The sequence below is a fragment of the Mesocricetus auratus genome, unplaced genomic scaffold (genome assembly GCF_017639785.1).
Source record: "Mesocricetus auratus isolate SY011 unplaced genomic scaffold, BCM_Maur_2.0 Super-Scaffold_100008, whole genome shotgun sequence".
NCBI classification, from domain to species: domain Eukaryota; kingdom Metazoa; phylum Chordata; class Mammalia; order Rodentia; family Cricetidae; genus Mesocricetus; species Mesocricetus auratus.
In genome coordinates, this window is record NW_024429192.1 from 3,475,924 (window position 1) to 3,498,065 (window position 22,142).

At 45.5% G+C, this 22,142-nt stretch overlaps 2 protein-coding genes across 8 annotated transcripts in view; one reads left to right on the forward strand and one right to left on the reverse strand.

The window, feature by feature from the left end:
- Ttc3 (tetratricopeptide repeat domain 3) overlaps positions 1-15,410 on the reverse strand; it is a 96,897-nt gene extending 81,487 nt beyond the window's left edge. For 2 of the 5 annotated variants that reach the window (XM_013116168.3, XM_013116170.3), the window contains exons 1-4: positions 2,470-2,624; positions 2,093-2,135; positions 1,547-1,697; positions 1,008-1,095 (exon numbers count right to left, since the gene is read on the reverse strand). In XM_013116168.3, the coding sequence (XP_012971622.3) occupies positions 1,008-1,095; positions 1,547-1,697; positions 2,093-2,135; positions 2,470-2,613 (426 nt within the window). In that variant the 5' untranslated portion in view covers positions 2,614-2,624. Of the gene's footprint in view, positions 1-1,007; positions 1,096-1,546; positions 1,698-2,092; positions 2,136-2,469; positions 2,625-4,812; positions 4,945-15,280 lie in introns of those variants that run through there. The other 3 variants (XM_040750423.1, XM_013116169.3, XM_040750424.1) reach the window with 3 other exon arrangements.
- Positions 15,411-15,508: 98 nt separating this feature from the next.
- On the forward strand, positions 15,509-21,047 carry LOC101825145 (phosphatidylinositol glycan anchor biosynthesis class P). 3 transcript variants are annotated; one of them, XM_005073798.4, is made up of 6 exons: positions 15,604-15,644; positions 16,056-16,159; positions 18,225-18,297; positions 19,091-19,209; positions 19,774-19,907; positions 20,571-21,047. In XM_005073798.4, exons 2-5 carry the CDS (start codon positions 16,078-16,080, stop codon positions 19,902-19,904), a joined length of 405 nt encoding a protein of 134 aa, XP_005073855.1. In that variant the 5' UTR covers positions 15,604-15,644; positions 16,056-16,077; the 3' UTR covers positions 19,905-19,907; positions 20,571-21,047. The 3 variants fall into 3 exon arrangements, with proteins under 3 accessions (XP_012971585.1, XP_012971586.1, XP_005073855.1); XM_013116131.3 differs by lacking the exon at positions 20,571-21,047 and having other exon boundaries at positions 15,509-15,644; positions 19,774-20,090; XM_013116132.3 differs by lacking the exon at positions 20,571-21,047 and having other exon boundaries at positions 15,595-15,644; positions 19,725-19,901.
- The last annotated feature ends 1,095 nt before the right edge of the window (positions 21,048-22,142 follow it).

The window sequence follows — 22,142 nt, forward strand, 5'->3', positions numbered from 1 at the left end:
AAGCCAGGCAGTGGTAGTGCATGCCTTTAATCCCAGCACTCACGGAGCAGAAACAAGTGAATCTCTGTGAGTTCAAGACCACCCTGATCTACAGAGTGAGTTCCAGGATGGCCAGGGAGGTTACACAGGGAAACCCGTCTCGAAAAAATTATATATATGGTATAACATAAAATGTACAGATTTCTGAAGTTCATTACACCTAGACTTTTAATAAAGGTATGTACATCAGCTGTATGCTATTACAACTGATTTTAGCAGAAAACAAACACCCTTTCCAAACATAAGCTTCAGCTAGAACAGCACCAAAACTGCAACAAGAAAAAAGCATGGCAGGTTCACAACACAGTGCAGAGTGCCACCTCCACACACAAATTACATCAAAAGGCTACCACTAGTGTCAGAGCCCGTGACAGAGGCTTCACATACCGGGCCTTGCATTCATTTACGACTAGTCCCAGCTCCTATTCCTTAGCGGGATGCAACCCTGATACCCCCTGGGATCCACAGAGTCAGTATAATGGCCTTATCACTTCAGTACTGCACATGTCCATGAACAGTACATGGACACAGAACACAGAAAATAAACACAGAAAATAAAGGCACTGTCTTGCTAACTGCTATCAACTGCAGGACAAACACCGCATGTTTACATTCTTGTGCTGGGAACGCAGTACAGTGCATGCATGTCTGACACATGAGCATGTGTGTGGTGGTGCACACACCTATGCACGTGTGCACACATACAGGCGGAGGCTGGAGGAGGACCCCAGACGCCTGCTGTCTATCACTTTCCACCTGGAAGTAGGCTGGTGGCCGGCCAACCCCAGTGACCCTCTTGTCTCCACCCCCTCACCAGTGTTGAGGTTATAGGGCCACGTTTTTACGTGGGTGCCAGGATCCAAATCCAGGCCCCAGGTCCACACAGCAAGCACTCTTACCCACGGAGCCGCCTCCCCAGCTCCTACTCATTTACACTCTAGCGAGTAGGTTCACATTCTACCACTTACTGCAACTTTCTTTGCCAAATCCACAATGTCTTCCATCAACTCAAGATGTTGTAATTTCTTCAAACTTAGCTCAGCGGCACGAGAACGGCTTAAAGACAATTTTTTTTTAAGATTAGGATCCCAAATGTACTTACTGAATGTTAACATTTTATATGAACTTTATATTTATAGTTCTATTTAAACTATGTGGAAAGTTCTTTTTCTTTACTCTAGGTAACAATACATCAGGTGTTCAATAAACAAACCAGACACTATTTTTTTCCTCTCTCTTGTAATACGGTTATTTACAAATAAGCTTATTAATATTTTTATTCAGCTTCAAGCTTACAATCTATTAGTATTCAGATAATTCGTTAAAATGCTATAATTATTCATTTATACTCAAATCCAAGTCTTTACTTTTTCTATCCGAGTAAACAAACAAAAGATTAAACAGCGTTCAAGAATGAGGTACAGGCCTCCCATTGTATGTGGTATCCCTCAATACTGTGCCATGTGCTACCACAGTCCTTAAAAATGACTATTATATAGTAACTTACGTGGCTTCCACACAGGGATGCAATCTTGATATTATAGAACTGTGTTGATGTTGAAAAAGAAGTGGCCAGAAGATATATAGCTTAATGGTGTCACAGTAATCTTGCAGGATAGAAAGTGGCTTACTACACCATATATTGCAGATGTCATATTCTTAATTAAAATTAAAAAGTTTAAAATTAGTATTTTCAAATGAATAAATACCATTAATAGGGAAAAAGTAAAATAGATATAAAAAGGTAAAAACTAAAATAAAATATTTACTCTATTAGATGTTAACAATATTTAAGTACTGGCTGAACTCTAGCTTAACAAAGATTACAGTCTCTAGTCTAAGATGAGAGTCTCAGCATGGTGATCAAAGCAGACCTTCAACTCCAAGCCCTCTGCTTCAACCTCCTTCCCAAGTGCTGCGATTACAGGTCTGCCTTACTAAATCAAGCTAAGAACACATCTTAAAAGATAAATTATTATGTTGCTATGACCAGATGGACAGACATCCCTTTACAGTCTTCAACAAATTAGCATTAAAGTGTTAATATACTCACCTAAATTTTTCTCACTTTGGGCATAATCTTTATATTGCATACCCTAAAAGAAGAAAATTATTCTGATTTTTATCTAGTAGAATGTGTAAGTATGTATGGCCCGTGGTCTCTGCACTCCTCTTGGGCAGTCTCCTGGGGTCTGCCCTGTCTGCTCCTACAGCTTCCCCTCAGGTGCTTAACCTCCAGTGGAAACAGCTTCTTCTTCTCCACTTCGCGTCACACCCTTCTCTCGAGGTGCTACTTCCCTTCCCTTCTGGGTTCACCCGCTCACAGGCACGTGTACCTTTGGGCCCACACTCACATGCCACAAAAGTCCCTCTGGGTAGAAAGCCTTTGGGACACAACACTTTCAACAAAAAGTAGGCAAGCCTACTTACCACTCTATCATAGTAAAGCTGGGTCACTCGGACATAATCGTCAGTGGTAAAGTCGGGAGCACAGATACAGTCATCCTCGTAAGGGCAACCTTCCAACAATGCATCATCCGCCAAAGCGAAGTCTCCCTCAGCAAAATCATCCATGGTGCACAGCCCTAGGAGACAACACACACTCAGATCAACCATCAACAGCAGTCTCCCTAGGAAACATCAGACAAGTATCGGGGCCTGTATCCTGAGGCAGTGATTCCAACCAGAACACTGAGGTCTGAAGAGTCTCATCCCTAATCCACCGTTCCTTACCCCCGCCTGGACTTTTCCAAACAGCTTAATCTATTTCTTTTGAGTTCACATACTCACCAGCTCTACTCTGAACTTATGATACACATGTCTCCCTCGGTTACAAGATAACTAAGTGCATCTTAGTTTGCATGTACCTAGCAAACTACACCTTTAAAAAGTGTTTGCTGGATGTAAAAAGACATTCTCCTGCTATGTACTTCCCTACCTGCTGCATGGCATACCCTACAATACACATTTCACAGCATACAAACTGCTAGTCTCAACCATCCTGACTCTACTGAGAGACCACTCCCAGTTAGCTGCTCATACGTCCCTAGGTCCTATTCATCTCTCAGTAGGTCTGTCCTGGGCAAAGGGCAGAGCTGGAGTGGTTCACTGTGACACTCTGCTCTCCATGACCGTGTCCAGACTTCCATCCCAAGCATCCCTGCTTGCCACTCTCAACTACCAGAAGCACAGCCTGTGCTGTTAGGAAAGCAAGTAAGAAACCGCCATCACTCTAGCAAAAGATAGTTTTAATATGCATTCCAGTGCAGGGAGAGGAAAACTACTCTACAGGTTTAGGCTACCCCCGGCCCCAACAAAGTTCAATAACGAGGATTTTTCAGATTAGAGCTACATCACTGAAAACTCAGCATTTCATTACTTTTAGTTCTTGACAAGCAACCACACTCTTTTCTTTCCTTCACCAGCACCATCATAACACCCTCCTCTGTCTCTTCAACCCTACTGTTGCTAGGTCAACTTAATCTTTAAATAGACCACCACCAGTGGAATACCCCCGTCTCTTCAATCAGCAGTCTGTTCAGCTTGATCAACAGTGAGGAGCAAGCTTCCCCAGTAACTACACGCACTACCTGTCACTACAGGCAACTTCACATAAGCCTCACAGCAACTGTTCACAGTAGACCCATTCACCACCTCTACTGTACAAATGGGGAAACACTTGGGTAAAATCGAGTAATTTGTTCAAGGTCACCAAGTGAGGAAAAAGTCACACCCTGTCCTCTGGCCTCACAGTCTCTTCTCTCAGCATCCTCTCTTCCAAGTGCACCATCCCAGCCACACTAAGGCCTCTGCAGACGAGGCCTTCTCAGCTGACAGGAGCGCGTGACCGCCTGCCTCCCAGGGCTCCTCCTGCGCAGGGCCACTCCTCACTGCCGTCTGAGCAGTCGTAAACCCTCACTCTGAGCGACCCCTCTCTGGCCACACCAACCATCCTCACAGCTGTCTTCTTCCGTCCCAGAGTCCTCCGTTTTCACTCACTTTTGGTTTCCTGCAATGTGGTTCCATTTCTACCGTTTGAAGGAAACTGCTTTTAATATAGTCACTAATGACACCCACAATAAAATGGTCACCTGTAACACCTGAGAAGTTTACCTCTTCTGCATGAACAACACTTCCAGAGTTTAAGGAATTTACACAATAGATGGAAAAAACAGGCATCATAGCACCCAAAACAAGGCACACAGGCACACAATATGACATGTTATCCTCAGAAATACTTTTAAGTTCACAATTTTGTTACTATTAATACAGAAAGAGACAAGAACCGTCATAACCCACAAAATCACCACCATGGTGTACATTACAATACGAATGTCAGACTCAAGTCTCTAACAGGACGCTAGTCCCTCAAGTCTATCAGATCTCATGATAACACGCACAGCAACAACTAGACTGTGATTACAATGCTGGTGTAGGTTACTAATATTCCATGTGGACTGACTAGAGAGGCGATGTGGCCACACTGGGACTGGAACCTGACGCTCCGCTGCCTAGGTGTGTGACCTGGGGCAAGTTACTGGACCTTTGTGTGCTTCAGTTTCTTCCCACACCAAGCGTGAGTGACAAATGCTTCCTCAGCTAACACGTGTTAAGTGCTCTCAAGGTACCAGACATGTTAGGAGACACACTAAATACTAGCTATCATTAACAAACACTGGAGATGAGTTTTTAAGACCTATGTTTAGATGGTTCCGGCTATGCAGTCTAGCTTAACTGCTACATCCAAAGAGCGCTTTTCAGCTTACAACTTACTTGACACTGTGGACCACTTCCTCCTTCTGAGCACTCTTCTCATGGACGCCAGAGACCATCTTCTGCTTCTGCTCCTACTGGTCTGGCTGCTCTTCCTCAGTGTCCTTCACGGCTCCTCTTCTCCATTCCCGCCACCCAATGTCAACTCTCATCTTACTCCCTGTGAGTACCCTTCCCCACCACCCCACCGCTCAAAACACACTTCCTGAGCCTCGTGCATTCGCACGGCTTCTCTTGCCATTTGCATTCATTGCAAGTATTTCACTTAGTGTTTCTCTTTCACGGAGTTTACTTGGCCTAAACAATAATGTCTGTGATAATCACAGGTCTGAGATACAAGTTTTTCACACATTACATTACTATTAAACCTTTCAGGTGTTTATTTATGTATCATTTAAATTAGCTCAGGTAGCACTATAGGAAACACTGGATTCCACATTTCCAAATGCTAAAGAGTCCCAAATCTTTCCAGGCTAGGGCCACATCTCTCAACTTCTAGAACGTCTATGTCAACTGCTACTAGATCTTAACCAAAATGTCTCACAAGCCCCTCAGATCAGGAAATTCAAAAACAAAACAAACAAAGACTCAAAAGAAACCAAGTTCTTTCCTCTTTCTGTACACTATCAGTTGACTGCTCTAAATGCCAAATAGTTATCCAAACCAAAAATGCAGGTCAACATTAACTGCCCACTCTCCTATTTCAATATAACTCACCTACACCGCTACTTCTCTAAAAACAAAACCAAACGAATGAATGAACCTTTGTGCCTAATGCCAATGCCTGGGTCAGACCTTCATCGCCTCTCTCTGAGCTGAGCCTACTGTTGAAGCCCGTCAGCAGAACCTCTTTAGCGTCAAACAGCACTTCTTCCTTACCATATGCAGGACAAGGCCTGGTACAGGCCCAGTCCTCACTCCACGGCCTACACTCAGCCACACTTGCCTGCTGGTCCCTCCTTAGCAACTTGACTCTGTAACCATGACAATGCCCACCAGTACCACTCAGTTCAGGAAGCATTTCCTGGTTACCCCATGTTCACCTCTTTCTTCTCTGTAAGCTTAGAGTAGCCACATCACTGGAAGCAGTTTTCATATCACTCGATCATACAGGTTTATTCATCTGATTATATCACCATGGGTCTAGGGGATAAACTGTTAACAAACTCAACACATTATGGAGTTACTTAATATTTTCCTTTAGAATGGCTTAACCTATGGTTTAATTTTAAATTTGTTTTTATATAAAAATTTTTACTAAGAAATCCTATTTGATGAAAATTTTTTTCTAGTACAAGTTAAAACTACCATAGTTAAACAGTAAAATAAAGGAATCTATTAGATATTAAAGAACTCGACCAAGGGGGAGAAAAAGTGGGTCCCAGGTTGTGTTTTGAGACTGGACCAAGGTGCCCTTGAACTCACAGAGATCCACCTATCTCCTCCTCCCAAATTCTGGAATTAAAGCTGTGTTCCCACACGTCTGGCAGGTCATAGATTTTTTTTTAAAACTAGATGCTATCCATTCATAGATAGAGGAAAACATTCAAAGCTGCCTTCTCCATCCAAAAGCAACAAGCCTCAAGTCAGAAGCTAACTGACACCTATGAGCTAGAGGCAGTGCTACTAAAAGCCGCCATGGCCCAGGAGCCTGATGTGTAAGCCTCAGCCAAAACGGAGACAATGCTTTCAGAAAGAAACCACTCCCAAGTTACTCAAGATTCTCACAAAAATGAATCAAATTGTCCATTACCAACCACCACCAGAACCAACCCATCGTGAGAGAACACAGAGGAAAACAGGGCTAGGGTTAGAACCCCGGCCCCCAATGTTCAGACAGAGATGGGTAAACAGTACACAAAACAAGCTATAGACTTAAAAATGAACATACATTATGAGACTAAAAGAATGACTAAATATGACTGGAAAGGAGCCACAAAGAAATTTTAAAAGTTAGCCAGGAATGGTGGTACATACCTATAATCTCAGCAACTCGGGAGGGAGAGATGGGATATTACAAGTCCAAGGTTAACCTGAGCTACACTGCAGGATCTGTCTCAGCAAATACAATACAGACGGATAACTGATACGTATGTAGCTAGGTGTTAAAAGTGAGATATATATAAAAGACTAACACAGTTAAAGAACAAAACTAGTTAATCAGAAGATAAACTCATTAAAACTACCTAGCACCTAGGAGAAATGAAAAGATGAGAAATATGAAAGAGGAAAAGTGACACAGAAAGAGACAATACACGTGTCCAGTCAAAACTTCAAAAGAACAGATAAAAACCAGACATTTAAATAATACAGGACTTACAATCGTACAATCTTCTAGATCTCATGGAAGGCAAAGTTCAGAATGAAGACAGATCATGTATCAGAACTGTTTATTTAAAAAGCAGGAGCTAGAAACACGGATGGCTCAGTGGTTAAAGGCACTTTCTTGCTTCCCCAGAGGACCAGAGTTCAGTTCCTAGCATCCACATCAGCTGAATGGAACTCCAGCACCAGATGGTCAAATGCCCTGTTCCAGTCTCCAGAGGCACCTGTGAATATATGGTCAACACACATGGCATATATTCACACAGCACATACATATAAAAAAATTGAAGGGGCTGGAGAGATGGCTCAGAGGTTAAGAGCACTGACTGCTTTTCCAGGGGTCCTGAGTTCAATTCCCAGCAACCACATGGTGGTTCACAACCATCTACAATTCAATCTGGTGCCCTCTTCTGGCATGTAGGCAGAACACTGTATATGTAATAAATAAATAAATCTTTAAAACAAATTTAAATAGCCATTTTTTTTAAAAAGTGATGCCTAGGGTTGGAGAGATGGCTCAGAGGTTAAGAGCACTCACTGGCTGCTCTTCCAGAGGACCTGAGTTAAATTCCCAGCTCCCACATGGTGGCTCACAACCATCTATAATGAGATCTGTTGCCCTTTTCTGACATGCAGGCAGAACACTGTATACATAATAAATAAACCTCTAAAATTTGTACACACTTTAAAAGAAAAGTGATGGCTAATCTTGGTTGCTAACTTAACAATATCTGGATTAGCTAAAATCCAAACATCTGGGCAGCCTGTGAGGGATTTTCTCAACTGAATCATTTGAGGTGGGAAGCCCCACCCTAAATCTGGACCACGCTTTCTGATGGGAATCCACATACAAGGACATGGAAAATGGAAGTCTCTGCTTTTGCCTGCTTGCCTTCACTCTAGCTGACAAGGTCATCTCCTCTCTTGCTGACACATTCCTTGACGGGTATTAGAATTTACACATTTGGGACTTAAATGTAGACTGAAGGCCCGCAGTTCTCTAGGGATTACAGACAGACACACACACACAGTATTTAAAACTTGGGAGTAAAATAAGACACTTCCAAAACAAGACAATATCTTCTTCAAAAAAACATAAATAAAACTGACAAAAGATTGCACATCTTTGTTATATTAACAGAAAAGACAGTAAAAGCCTTGAATTATATCAAAACGACTTCTCTAATTCAAGAGTAAAATAAAAATTGTTTTAGATAAAAAATGAGTTGACCATCAATCAAGAAATTTCTAAACAAAACAATTAAAAGACATCTTGTCTAATGGGCTAAAAAAGAAAAATCCAAAAATATATTCTCTATTAAGAAACATCTAAACTGTAAACAATCTAAAATAATGAAACTAAAATAAAAGGATATTCTGGGTAGTGTCTACAAAAGAGAGACCTTATCGCACATTTAAGGATGGACAACAACAGGGCACAAGTCCAACTCACGAAGAAGAGAAGCCTGCATGCATCTACTAAAGGAGTCTCAGCATACGTAACAAGAAAAGCTGTTGGGACTATCAACAGATCCTGGATTCATAATATTCTCAGTCTCCTAACTACTATCCAGCAACTGCAGCCGCGTCAGTATCGGCTTGGTCAAATGAGCAGGCAAAGACGACGCCGGTCAGCTTGACTCTAGTCTGGCGCCCTGAAGAAACATGAGCAGACTCGGGTAAGTAGGATAGGATGAACAAAAGCTAATAAAGACTGAACAACGTAATTTCTAATCTGTTTTGTTGTTGTTTTTGTTTTTTGAGACACGGTTTCTCTGTATAGCTTTGGAGCCTATCCTGGAACTTGCTCTGTAGACCAGGCTGGCCTCGAACTTACAGAGATCCATCAGCCTCTGCCTCCCGAGTGCTGGGATTAAAGGTATGTGCCACCAATGCCCAGCTGTAATTTCTAATCTTTATATCTAACAGATACATAACAATTACAAAACATAGTCTTCACACCTACACATAAAACATTAAAATTATTCATAAATAATTATTAAATCCTACACAAACAAGGCCATAAAGCATGAGAAAAAAACTGGTTCCATAAAGGTAAAATACAGACCACATTTTAACAATATAGCTAAGAAATCAAAACAAAACAGAAAAAAAAACAGAACACTGAACGACAACGAAATAAAAACCAAAGAAAAATTATTCCTTTGCCAAAAGTAATAAAGTAGATAAACTTCTATCAAGACTAATCAAGAAAAAAAGAGCCAGTTATGTGAGTCAGGCCTGTAATCTCATCACCCAGGAGGCTGAGGCAGTAGGATTACCCTGTGTTTGAAGCTAGCTTGGGCTATTTGAGTTCCAGGACAGCCCAGGATACAAAACAAGTCCCAGTGTCACAAAAACAAAAGAAAAAAAGGGACAGAGAGAGGCAGTATAAATAATATTCAAAATGAGGAGAGAAATAAAGGCAGAACATTCAAAGCAAAACATTTAAGTGATTAAAATGCCATGAATTTGATACTAATAAACTTAAAATTTTTTGATGGATAAACAAATTTCTGAAACTACTGAAAGGGAACTGAAATAGAAAACATGAACAATTCCATTGAAGTTTAACTGCTGCTAAATGTGCACACATGAAAAGAATAGACCTAAGCCATTTTGTAAGTAAATCCCATGAAAATTTTAATAAACTGATAGCTGCAATCCAAACCACTCAGTAACTCCCTTCGTCAACCAGTCAAAAAAGAAAGACCAGAGCCGAGTGTGGAGAAGCACACCTCTGCCCCAGCACTCAAGAAGCAGAAGCAAGTACATCTCTGTGAGTTTGAGGCCACCCTGACCTACATCCAGAGTTCTAGGCCAGCCAAGGCTAGACAGTGAGACTCTGTCTCAAAAAAGAGGGGGGAGGTTCTGTTTATAGAAAGGCACCAAACCCTAAATAAAACATTATCAAACTCAGTCCTGCAGTACATTAAAAAGAAAATCTTAGGGCCAATTTGGCTCTATCTCCAGGAAGAACTTAAAAATGTAATTCAAGTCCATAAATGTGGAGGCCTGGAAAGGTGCTGAGCAGGATAGGGCTCTGGCTGCTCTTGCTAAGGACCTGGAAAGGTAAAAAATAAACAACCATTGCAAATGACAGAAAATCCAATGGATTTCCGAAATATGAAAAATAAAATGCAAAGAAGATAGTTAAAATCAGTATCTTAAAATACGCTGTAAATTTTTATCTACTGATTACTGTCACAAATGGAATCTTGGGGGGGCGGGTATTATTTATGACAGCAACCAATTTTACTTCTTCACAAAACTGACCGGACTTATTTTAACTAAGCCCCAGAGGGCTCTTCATGACAGGGGAGTCTCAAGAGTTTCCAGGGCATGAAGGTTACTGAGGGGTTAAGAGTGTAGCTCACAGGTACTGTACCTGTCTCAAAGGCTCAGAACTACTTTTTTTTTAAGATTTATTTATTATGTATACAGTATTCTGCCTGCATGTCTGCAGGCCAGAAGAGGACACCAGATCTCATTACAGCCACCATGTGGTTGCTGGGAATTGAACTCAGGACCTCTGGAAGAGCAGGCAGTGCTCTTAACCTCTGAGCCATCTCTCCAGCCCCTCAGAACTACTTAGCAAATGTTAGAAACATGAAGGTTTTGGCCAGTTGTGAGCTGCTGCATGCCTGTAATCCCAGCCCTCACTGAGTTTTTAAGGCCAGCTGGGGTCCAAAGAACCAAACGCAGACTTCAGGCAAAGCTACAGTGATAGTGACTAAGAGAGTGCAGATACAAACGCAGACAGAAATCAGATGACAAGAGATACAGACGGACAACCCAGGGGCAGACCGACACTCGGAAGCTCAGCAGGCAAGTGAGCAGGGACGACTCTGCAGAAGCTAACTCAATAGAGCCAGAGATGAAATGAATGTGGGTCACTAACTCAACACCATTCACAAAAACTGCCTGCAGGTGGAGATGGAGTTAAGAAGGGGATGCACCATTTAAAAACGTCTAAAACGGAACACAGAGCAAAGGACACTTACAATTAGGTTACATTAGAACTGAGAGTTGGGATCTAGGGTGTAGTTTAGTGGTAGAAATTTTCTGTCAGATGCATGAGGCCCTGGGTTTTTTTCAATGTACATTTAAAAAAAAAAAAAAGAAAAGAAAAAGCTGCCCATTTCTCAGGTTTAAGAGACAATTCAGTATTTTTTTAAAGTGGGTGAAAAAACATGGTCATGCTTTCCTCACAAAGGAAACACCTGATACATAATATATGAAAAAGATTGTCAACCTCATTAAAAAAATGCAGATTTAAGCCCTGATGATCACCACATCGAACTACTGGCAAATAGGAGAAATCTAAGGTAAGTGTTGGAGAGGTTCCAGGTGGACTGTAACTCTCACAGAACGCTGACCTGAGTATGTAAGTGACCTAAGTATGTAAGCTACAACCGCTTCACAACCAGCCTGAAATCACTGTGTGAGGTGAGCGTCCATCCCACTTAAAGACCAGCAATCCCACTCTAGCCATCGGCTTCCGATGCTGCGTGCGCCAACCTATCTTTTGTCCACAAAGCATCAAAAGTGCTTTCGAAAATCATGTGCTGCCGGGCCGTGGTGGCGCACACCTTTAATCCCAGCACTCGGGAGGCAGAGGCAGGCGGGTCTCTGTGAGTTCGAGGCCGGGCTGGACCGACAGCCTCCAGTACAACACAGAGAAACCCTGTCTCGTAAAACCAAAAAAAAAAAAAGAAAAGAAAAGAAAATCATGTGCTTCCCACATGCTGCTATGATGCCTAAAACGGTTCAGCACTGAGTGAGATGGCAAAGGGTAATTTCTACAGTACCATAAAGACATTTAAAAGTCAAACTGTGATTCTTCTAAACATATAAGTGGGCCAGCAAGATGACTCAGTGGGTAGGGGCGCTTGCCACCAACCCTAACCAGCAGGGTTCAATCGCCCAGCCCCACAGGGTGGAAGGAAAGAACTCCAAGGTGTCCTCCATACATGTACCATGGCACACACACCCACACAAAGAGAATAGGTGTCAAGATGTTTGAGATAAGTACAGCTACTCCTACCATACAGCTGAGTAGAATAAAAGCAATTATAAACACTGATAATTAACAGAAGAAATGATACCGATTTCCTGGAGAAGTGGAGAGAGGACGTGCTGGGATTAAGAGAGGCTTTTTCCGCATTGTACATAGCATCTTAAATTATCTTTGCTTTCCTACTTTTCCAAGTGGGTGTGCTGTTTACTTTTCTTATATAAAACAGAACAATCAAAATGCCTGCCAACAGGAAAATGCATATCACCCAACATTACACAACAGTAAAGAATTAATGAGTTACATCTGTACTGAATATTAGTAACTTAGAAATACAGCATTGAGTGAAAGCAAGTTTCAGAAGACTACACCCACTTTTTTTACTCAAACATAGAAACCGAACATACAATTCAGTGTTGAGTGATACACAAAAATCTGATTAAAGTGTTTAAAATACAAGAATAACATGAGTTCAGCATAATGACTTCTGAAAGTGAGCACATTCAATATTGGTTAGGTTGACTCTTGGGTGCACTAGTAGATTTGCAAGTGTTCATTTGTTTTACTTCACAGCTTGTATATATGTTACATGTGTTCTGAATATACGAACTACTGCATAGAAGAAAGGATTTAAAGAGAAACGTCGTATCTTTAAAATGCATTTAATTAAATCAGTTCACTTGCTACTAGAGAGGTACATATAGCATACCATGAAATTCTATCTTTACATCAACCATAGAAACATTAGATAACATAACAAAATGTTCGTTGGAATTAACATTATGAAGACCAAGCCCAATAAAGACCAAACCCATCAGCTGTGAGAGAGTAACCCATTTGCTGTCACATAGCTGGACAGAGGCGAAGCTATAAGCAAATTTAGCAGTAAGCTAGTCATGAAGATGGTCAGTAAAGAGAAAGTAAAAAAAAAGTAGTCTGTTAGCAAGCATGAGAGGAAATGGGTGTTCTCAGTATCAGTGATGGTGAAAATGGGTACAATAACCCTGAGTGTCTCTCTCATCTGGTTAACTGGAAGATACACAGATCCTACCACCCAGCAAAATTACGACTAGGTGTACTTCCTAGAGAAACTCCAAAAGTGTGCATAACAAACAGGTACAAATATAGCTACTGCAGGAAGGTTTAAAGAGTCAAGACTATAAACAATTCCAAAGTCCACCAAGAGGAGACGTTAAAAATAAATTATGGTATATTCATACAACGCAGTGCTACACCAACAGTTATAATCATTCAAAATACAATTGTTCGATTTACGCATATATATATGCATATATATATATCAAAATGTGATGCTGAGTGAAAAAAGCAAGTTGCAAACACAATTTCATCACTTTGGTTTAAAAACCAATACCATGTACTGTGTATAAATTCACCATTACCGAACTGTAAAGTGTGCAAGGAAATCTCACACAGACCTGAACACAGTGGCTATCTCCAGGCAAGGAGGGGGAGAGCTCTGAGCGCCTCCAAATTTTTTTAAGTCTCTTTTTTTTTTCTTTTGGGAGGATTTGAAGTAAATTTTATTGGTAAATGAAATGTCTGGTTTGATCGGATCTACCTATGTTTGACCTTTGAAGCACTCCAGAAAATCAAAAGGGAAATCAGGCAACAGTGACAAGGAAATGGAGCAGGAGGGAAACAGAGAGAAACAGCAGTCCTTGAGCTTTTCTGCAAAGCACAAACCCTTGACCAGGACGGCGATGGCGGATAACCGAAAGGGTTTTTTTTTTTTTTTTTTTTTTGGTTAAACCTTTCTTTCCCTGTTTGCATCCTTAGAACACAGGCTTTTTGGAGACAGGTAATGAGGAAAGCGCCCCCAGGGCGAGCAGTGACAACCTGTCTGATTACACACACACACACACACACCAGGGCGAGCAGTGACAACCTGTCTAATTACACACACACACACCAGGGCAAGCAGTGACAACCTGTCTAATTACACACACACACACACCAGGGCGAGCAGTGACAACCTGTCTAATTACACACACACACACACCAGGGCGAGCAGTGACAACCTGTCTGATTTCACACACACACACACACACACACCGCGCCCCCAGGGCGAGCAGTGACAACCTGTCTAATTACACACACACACACACACACCAGGGCGAGCAGTGACAACCTGTCTAATTACACACACACACACACACCAGGGCGAGCAGTGACAACCTGTCTAATTACACACACACACACACACACACACACACACACACACAGTAAAACCTGTCTGTATCACACACACCGCGCGGCGAGGCGGCTCTCCCCGGGAAAAGGACCTATGCTAGAAGCTTCCGGAAAAGGTGCCGTGCGCCGCCCGCCGGCTGCTGCCCACCTGCCGCATCCCTGGGGTCCTTTGTCCACCCCCCCCCAGTCGGGCCCCCTCCCCGCCAGGCTCTGGTGACGTCACCGCCGCCGCAGCCCCCGCCGCAGCTAAAAGATGCTCGCCCAGGCTGCAGGTGGGGGCCGCTCGGCGGGCGTCCCTTCAGGGGTGGGTGACAGCAACGCGGGGGTGGGGACGCGCGCGCGCACAGGTACACAGACACCGGGGGAAGGCGGGGGTGGCCGCGCGCGCGCGCGTCCCCGCAGGAACCCGGACCCGCGCGGCTCTGGGGACACGCGGCGAGGACGCGCCCGCGCGCCTGTCCCTGCAGGGGTTTGGGGGGGGGGGGGGATACAAGAGGCGCGCGTCACCCGGGCAGCATCCACAGACAGAGACGGGGGCCGCCCACCGCGGGCGAGGGCGAGCGCGGGGACAAAGCGGGGCGGGCACAGAGGCGCGTCCCCGAGCGCGCAGGACGACCCCCTTGTCCCCCGTGCTACCCCTTACGCGCGCCCCGGGGCCGGCCGCGCGGACGCGCACACAAAAGGCCCGCAGGGCTCACCACCCCCGCGTCGGGGGCAGCCCGGGACCCCCGGGGACAGAGGGGCGGCCACACACACACACACACACACACACCGTCCCCGGGCCCGGGCGGCCACACCCCCTGAGCGCGCGGGCGCCCCCGGCGGGACGCGCAGACCCAGACTCACCACACACCCACGCGCGGAGGTGTGCAGCGCCCCGAGGCCCGGGCATCTCCGCGCTGGGTCGCCACTCACCCCGGGGCCCGCGGCCCGCGAGCCTCGGACGCGGGCGGCCGCCACCGCCGCCGCCGCCTCCGGCCCTCCACGTCAAGCAGACCCGAAGCGCGAGCGAGCCAGCCCGCCTGCCCGCCTGCCAGCCTAGCCTGCCAGCGAGCGGGCGGGCGAGCGCACAGCCGCAGCGGAGGCGGGCGGGTCACGTGGGCGGCGGGGCGCGCATGCGCAGCCGCCGCGTCCACCCCCGTGGGCTCCGCGGGCCGGGTGGTGAGATTGCGCTAGCCCCCGCGCTGTGCGCCTGCGCCAACCGGCGGGGCGCTCTCGCCCCTCCCTCCCCACCCCTCCATCCCCTCCGATCTCCCCCGCTTGTTCCTCGGGATTTTTGGTTGGTTTTTTTTTTTTTAATTCGTCGCCACTGCGGCATTCCGGGCCGCGCCTGCGCGGAGGGCCGAGCGCGGAGGAGGGGCTGCGGGGTGGGGAAGGGTGGGCGTGGGTGTCCGCAGGGTGGTCTGGGCCGCAGGTGAGGACGGGGCGGGCCCCTCACGAGACGGCGGGGCTCTCCGGCCTCGGTCAGGGCCCCGGGGCCCGGTCCTCGCCTCCGGGATGTCCGAGTGGCGCATTTTCCCCCGCGGTGCGCGCGCACGCGGAGGGGGGGCGTGGGGTGGGGGCCGGGGGGCGGGCGGGCGAGCATCCGCAGCGCCGCGAGGTTATGTAATACTCCAGCGGGGGAGGGCGGGGGACGGGGGGGAGATGCCGGCCTGACGACGCCTGCGCTGCTGCTCCTTTACCCCCCCAGATTGCCCAAAGCCACCGGGAAGATGGTGGAAAATTCGCCGTCGCCGCTGCCAGAAAGGGCCATTTACGGCTTTGTCCTTTTCCTAAGCTCGCAGTTTGGCTTCAGTGAGTAAACGGGAACGGGTGACGGACGGCCAGGGCGTTTTCCTGGTGCGTTCGAGGACCAGGAAAATAACGCATTCGTTCCGGGAACAAGTGCACACGGCGGAGCCGCTGGTTCCTTCTCCGCCTGTGTCTTCCTAGGGAGCTCTGGAGGGAGCCCGTTTGCTAAGGGTGTTTTTATACGCAATACACCAGGTTTGCCCTCCAGTGATTATCCAGCTCTTATATACCCAATACACCAGGTTTGCCCTCCAGTGATTATCCAGCTCTTATATACCCAATACAGCAGGTTTGCCCTCCAGTGTTTAATCCAGCTCCAGGCTCCACACTCCAGTGAATAAAGCCCGGTCCCTGCCCTGGAGGTCTTGTGCATAAGTGTAGCACCCGCCGCATGCAGCATGCCCTGGGAGAGCAGTCAGGTTGGCTTCCTCCAGGCCACTGCCTGGCAGATGTACCAGAGAGGAATAAAGCCAGCCGGAAGGACCATGGGACAGTCCCTGGAGGAGGCCTGCGGAGGTTTGGGAGTGAGGAGTTTACAGGTCCAGGGTAGCCCCCTGGATCTGAGGAGTGAATGGCTAGAGATGCAGGTATAGGCCTATTATATCCTGGGTCTGCTTTGGTCCCCATAATGTCCAGGGTTTTTTTTTTTTTTTAGATGAGGACACTGAGCCTTACCAAAAAAACAAAACAAAACAAAACCGACTTCACCACTCACACAAAGAGGACCAATGCCTGTCCTCAATGCCCCTCCTCAACCAAGTGGAAGAAGATGAAAGTTGTCACTGAGTTCAAATCCTGGCTCTTTCACGGAGACCTTGTTTGGCCTAAGAGTGTTTAACTTACTCAGGCCTAAAGTGCTCTCACCCGTAAGGGGATAGTGATAGTGTTTGTTGTTGATGTTTTGCATAAAGTGATCCCATGAAGTAGGTTCCGTGCTGCCCTCCTGGACTTGAAGATGACAATGCTGGGTTTAAGTAGATTGCTCAAACCCACACAGCTAATAAACAGCAGGACTGGGATTAGAACACAGGCGTACTGGCGGACTTCACTCTACTGCCGCTTTGGACTCCCGTATTAACTCGGGTATTCTACGTAAAGTACTTAATGCAAAGAAACCGTGTATAAGAAGTGTTAGCTGTTTATTTTTTATAAATATTTTAAGGATTAGAAACTATATAAACAAGTTAAACCGGTGAGTTAAGATACAACCAAAAGTTAATTCAGGAATTTATTGAGCACTTACTATGCGCCAGGCGGTGTTACAGCCCCAGGGAGTGGCAAAACAGCCAAGCCTTGTCTGCTGTGGTTGAGCTTTCCAGCATCATGGTTGGAGAGTCTGGAGATGAGTCAAACATACCCAGGAAGCAAAACCACAGGGAGAAGGGAAAGGAGTAGAAGAAGGTCGTTCTCCTGTGCCGTACGCCGTCTTTTAGCGCTCGGTCATTAGGGCTAAAGTGTAGGGAAAAGATCAGTTTAACCACGTTTGTTCAGCACCAGATGCGAAAGGAAAGCAGAAACCAGCTCCTCAGGAGTCATCTATCCCACAGTCTTGACTCATAGCGCTCTACAACACTGCATTCGTAGGAAAACCGACCCTCATTACTGCTGTAGTTTGACACTTGGCCTTAGCACTTCCCATGTATAAAATGTGCACACGTATCTCAGGATTGTTTTGAGGGTAAGGTGAAGTAGAACCTGCAGAGAAGGAGGTCACAGACACTTGAGTATTAAGGGACACTCAGAACCATCTAGGACAAGCTCCCCTAAGCAACTAAATGCAATCGCATCTGACCCGTGGAGAAGGGTTGGACATACAGCATGCAGAGCAACTTACTAGGCGCTGAAAAAAAACAGCCCTTAGGCTGTTTAAAACAGTGCGAGGGCTGAGACACTGACAACTTACTAATATGGTGGTTATGGTCTACAAGAATGGCGCAGATAAGGAGCTAAGGAGGCTGAATTCTGAGGGAGCACAGCCCGGTCAGAACGTTCTGGTTGTATCTGAACCATGTGGGTTGCATCCATGTCTCACTGACCTCTCTCTTCCCTTACCCGCTTCATCCTGCAGTACTTTATCTCGTGTGGGCTTTCATTCCCGAATCTTGGCTGAACTCCTTAGGCTTAACTTACTGGCCTCAAAAGTAAGTGTAATAATTCCCTCCCTAAGGGTAAAACTATGCTGTTTTGAAGGGTTATAGTTCTTTCTAACACACCTTAAGTCGTTTTTTACAATCCATAAGTAACTGTTGACAATGAAAAACTTTTTTTAATTTTTGTGTCGGGGTGTGGTGGGTTTGGGGGTGTTTTCATGTGTCTGGCCACACCGGTGTGTGCAGTTGAACATACTCGAATGTGCGTGTAGTGGTCCAGGAGTCTTTCCCCATCCTCCTTCTCCACCTTACTCGTGGGGCAAGGCCTCTCACTTGAACAAAGCCAGCCTGCCCCAGAGTTCCCTGTGTCTGCCCTCTAGTGCTAGGGCAGCAGGTGGGCCACACATGCACCCAGCATGCACCTAGGTTCTGGGAACCCAGACTCAGGTCCTCAATGCTGGAGCAGCAAGTGCTTTGACCAGTGAGCCGTACCCCAGTAGAAACTGAAAGTTCCCTAAAGGTTACTAATACAGCACTAGTTTCAGATGGTGGTGCAAACGCATTTATTTCCCTTCCTCCCTAAAGTCTTGCTAAAACGATGCTGATGCTAAAAAACCTTTTAAAGGCTTAAGCACACAGAAATAAAATAGGATAGCAGTTAATAAAAGATGCTATCAGAGGCAGGCAGGTCTCTGTGAGTTCGAGCCCAGCCTAGTCTACAGAGCGAGTTCCAGGACAACCAGGGCTGTTACACAGAGAAACTCTGTCTCAAGAAAACAAACAGAAAAGTGTGTTTCGTGACTGCCTCTTGGAAATTGCGACTTCTCGATATTCTCTCCTGCAGATACTGGGCGGTTGCATTGCCTGTCTACCTCCTTATTGCTGTTGTAATTGGCTATGTCCTCTTGTTTGGAATTAACATGATGAGTACCTCTCCACTCAACTCCATTCATACCATCACAGGTAAGCTTACGTGTGAATAAAATTGGGAAGGGATAGAAGAATGAGGTATTAGTACTTTTGTCAGAAAAGCAATCAATAGGCTACAGAAATGCTCTGAGACACGGTGATCTTGTCACATTAGACATGGCACGGGGGTTAATCTTGATTGCCAGCTTGGTGGGACTTAGAATCCCCATGGAAACCAATATCTGAGCACTCTGTGAGGTTCATTGAGTAAGAATGTGGAGTGTACCGTCCCGTGAGTTCTAGCGCTAAATAAGAAGAAAATGAGCTGAATATAAGCGTTTATCCCTGTCTGTCCCCTGCCTGGACACGGTGTAATCAGCCGCCTCCTGCTCCCATCACACTCCTCCCCCTCTGTGGCGAGCTGCAGCCGTGTAACTAAACCAAAGCCCTCGAGTTGCATTCGCTAGGGATTCCCTTACAGCATGAGACAAGTAACTCCTAGTACATGGTGTTGGCCATAGTCTCGTATCAGCCGGATAAACAGCTCTATTGGTCTTAACTAACCACAGAAATCCAGAAAGAAAACGCCTGGCTGAGCGGAGCTTTTCTCTCTGGCAGATAACTATGCTAAAAGTCAGCAGTGGAAGAAGTACCAGGAAGACGCCATCCCTGCGCTGAGAGACGTCCCCATCAGTGAAGTGAACAGGATGTTCTTCCTTGAGAGGCGAGGACTTAACACCCAAAACTGAACTGTGCGTAAGCATCCTAACACCAAACAGTCATTCGTTTGGGAGTGCATAATTTTGAACATAACTATAATTGTCCTTGTAATGCTCAATATTGACATGTAAAAACATGAAAGTTGAGTTCAATTAACATTGTAAATGTTTTAGGTTTGTGTTCTTAATTGAGAGAATAAATAAGAGACCACACTATACTGTCATGAACTTTGAGGATATCTGCATGTGCACACGTGCACAGTGTATGTAAAGGTCAGAGGACCGCTTAGGTTGTCCCCTCAGGAACCCTTTATTTGAGACAGGGTTTCCCATTGGCCTAACTTCACCACTTAGGCCAGGCTAGCCCACAAACTTGCCATCTTGTCACTACCTTTATGTGGGTGCTGACCTCTGGTCCTCATCTTGTACAGTCTGGATACTGTACCCATTAAGCCATCCTTCCCTACCTAACATAAATTTTAGTGTTTCCTGTGGCCAGGGACTTTTTAAGCATGGGAAGGGTGACTAAGAATATCTCTCAAAGAGCTTTTAGAGGGTGGTGGACAGATCAAGCAGATACTGTCTGTGAGTGACTGAGGTCGTATAGGGTTCTAGAAAGCACAAGGAGGGACTTGGGGTGATTGAGGGAACCCTCTCTAAGTACAGAATAATGAATTAAGGGTGTCTTATATGCAGCGCAACACGACACAGTCAAGCAACCGAGCACAGTGTCTCACAAAGCCTTCTATCGTGCAGCCAGGGCTGACAATGACTGTCCAAGCTGCTCGCCCTTAGCTCAGCCTTGGCTACTCCCTTGGAGAAAGCAGGAAGTGATCAGAGCTACCACGCGTGTTCGCAGTATCCTTCTGACCTTTGCAAGGACCAGTGATGGGCCGACGCTTTGAAATGAATTACAGTGAGCATAGTGCTCCCTGGCACTTCAGCTTCAAAATCGGCTTTCGTGCTATGTCTCCTTATCAGGGACTGTCAAGGACCAGGATGTCTCACACTATGGGCTGTATTTCCTTTGAGGGTTAGGATGAACTCCCTGAGGCTTCTCTCCACCTTGAATGACCTCAGGACCTTTCCAATAGTTTGTAAAAAGTGGAACTTCCAAAGACCTTTTGTGTGATTTATACAGTGCTTTTATAAATAGTAAACCAGGGGCAGTGAGATGATGGTTCATTGGGTGAAGGTAATTACCAGCAGCTTACCAACCTGGGTCAGATCCCCAAACTACATGATGAAGAGAGAACCAACTACCACAAGTTGTCTCCTGACTTCCACACACATGCAATGGCATGGATACTCACACACATACCAAAGAATAAACAAGCCAATCTCTTTAGTTGTAAAGGTAATTTTGCAAGTCATCACGTTCTTACCACATAATAGTGTCTTGTTAGAGCCTGGCGTTGGTGGCACACGCCTTTAATCCCAGCACTCGGGAGGCAGAGGCAGGCGGATCTCTGTAATTTCGAGGCCAGCCTGGTCTACAAAGTGAGTTCCAGGACAGCCTCCAAAGCTACAGAGAAACCCTGTCTCGAAAAACCAAAAAAATAAAAAAATAAAAATAGTGTCTTGTTAGGTGAGAAACCCTGTCTCAAAAAACAAATAACTAATAATAAGTGTCTGGTCTCTCACACACACAAGCATGCACAGCCATACACACTCATGTACTTTCATGAAAAATACCTGTATTTTCCTGCACAAAATTTGTGGCCCAACTAGAATCCTCTTAGAATTTTGTGAATCTCTTCAATGCCAGGATTATAGAATAAGATGGGTACAAACCTGCTTCTTCAGTCAGTCTCCATTAACACACATCGGGAACTTTCCAGAAAACAGTGCATACTCAGAATGAGCATAACAAAAAGTAGTAATAGCTTACTATTGTTTTGAAAACAGGTTTGATCTCATAGGCCCTGTGATTTACTCTGCACACCATAACCTTGAGAACCAGTAATCGGGGTTGGGTATGTTAGAGTAGTACGTAATCTATGACACGCATGTGATGAGCTGGAGTAGAGCATGATCACACTCACTGTGATGGCTGGAGTCGAGCATGATCACACTCACTGTGATGCTGGAGTAGAGCATGATCACACTGTGATGGCTGGAGAAGAACATGATCACACTCATGTGATGGATTGAGTAGAGCATGATCACACTCACTGTGATGGATGGAGTAGAACATGATCACACTGTGATGAGCTGGAGTAGAGCATGATCACACTCACTGTGATGGGTGGAGTAGAACATGATCAC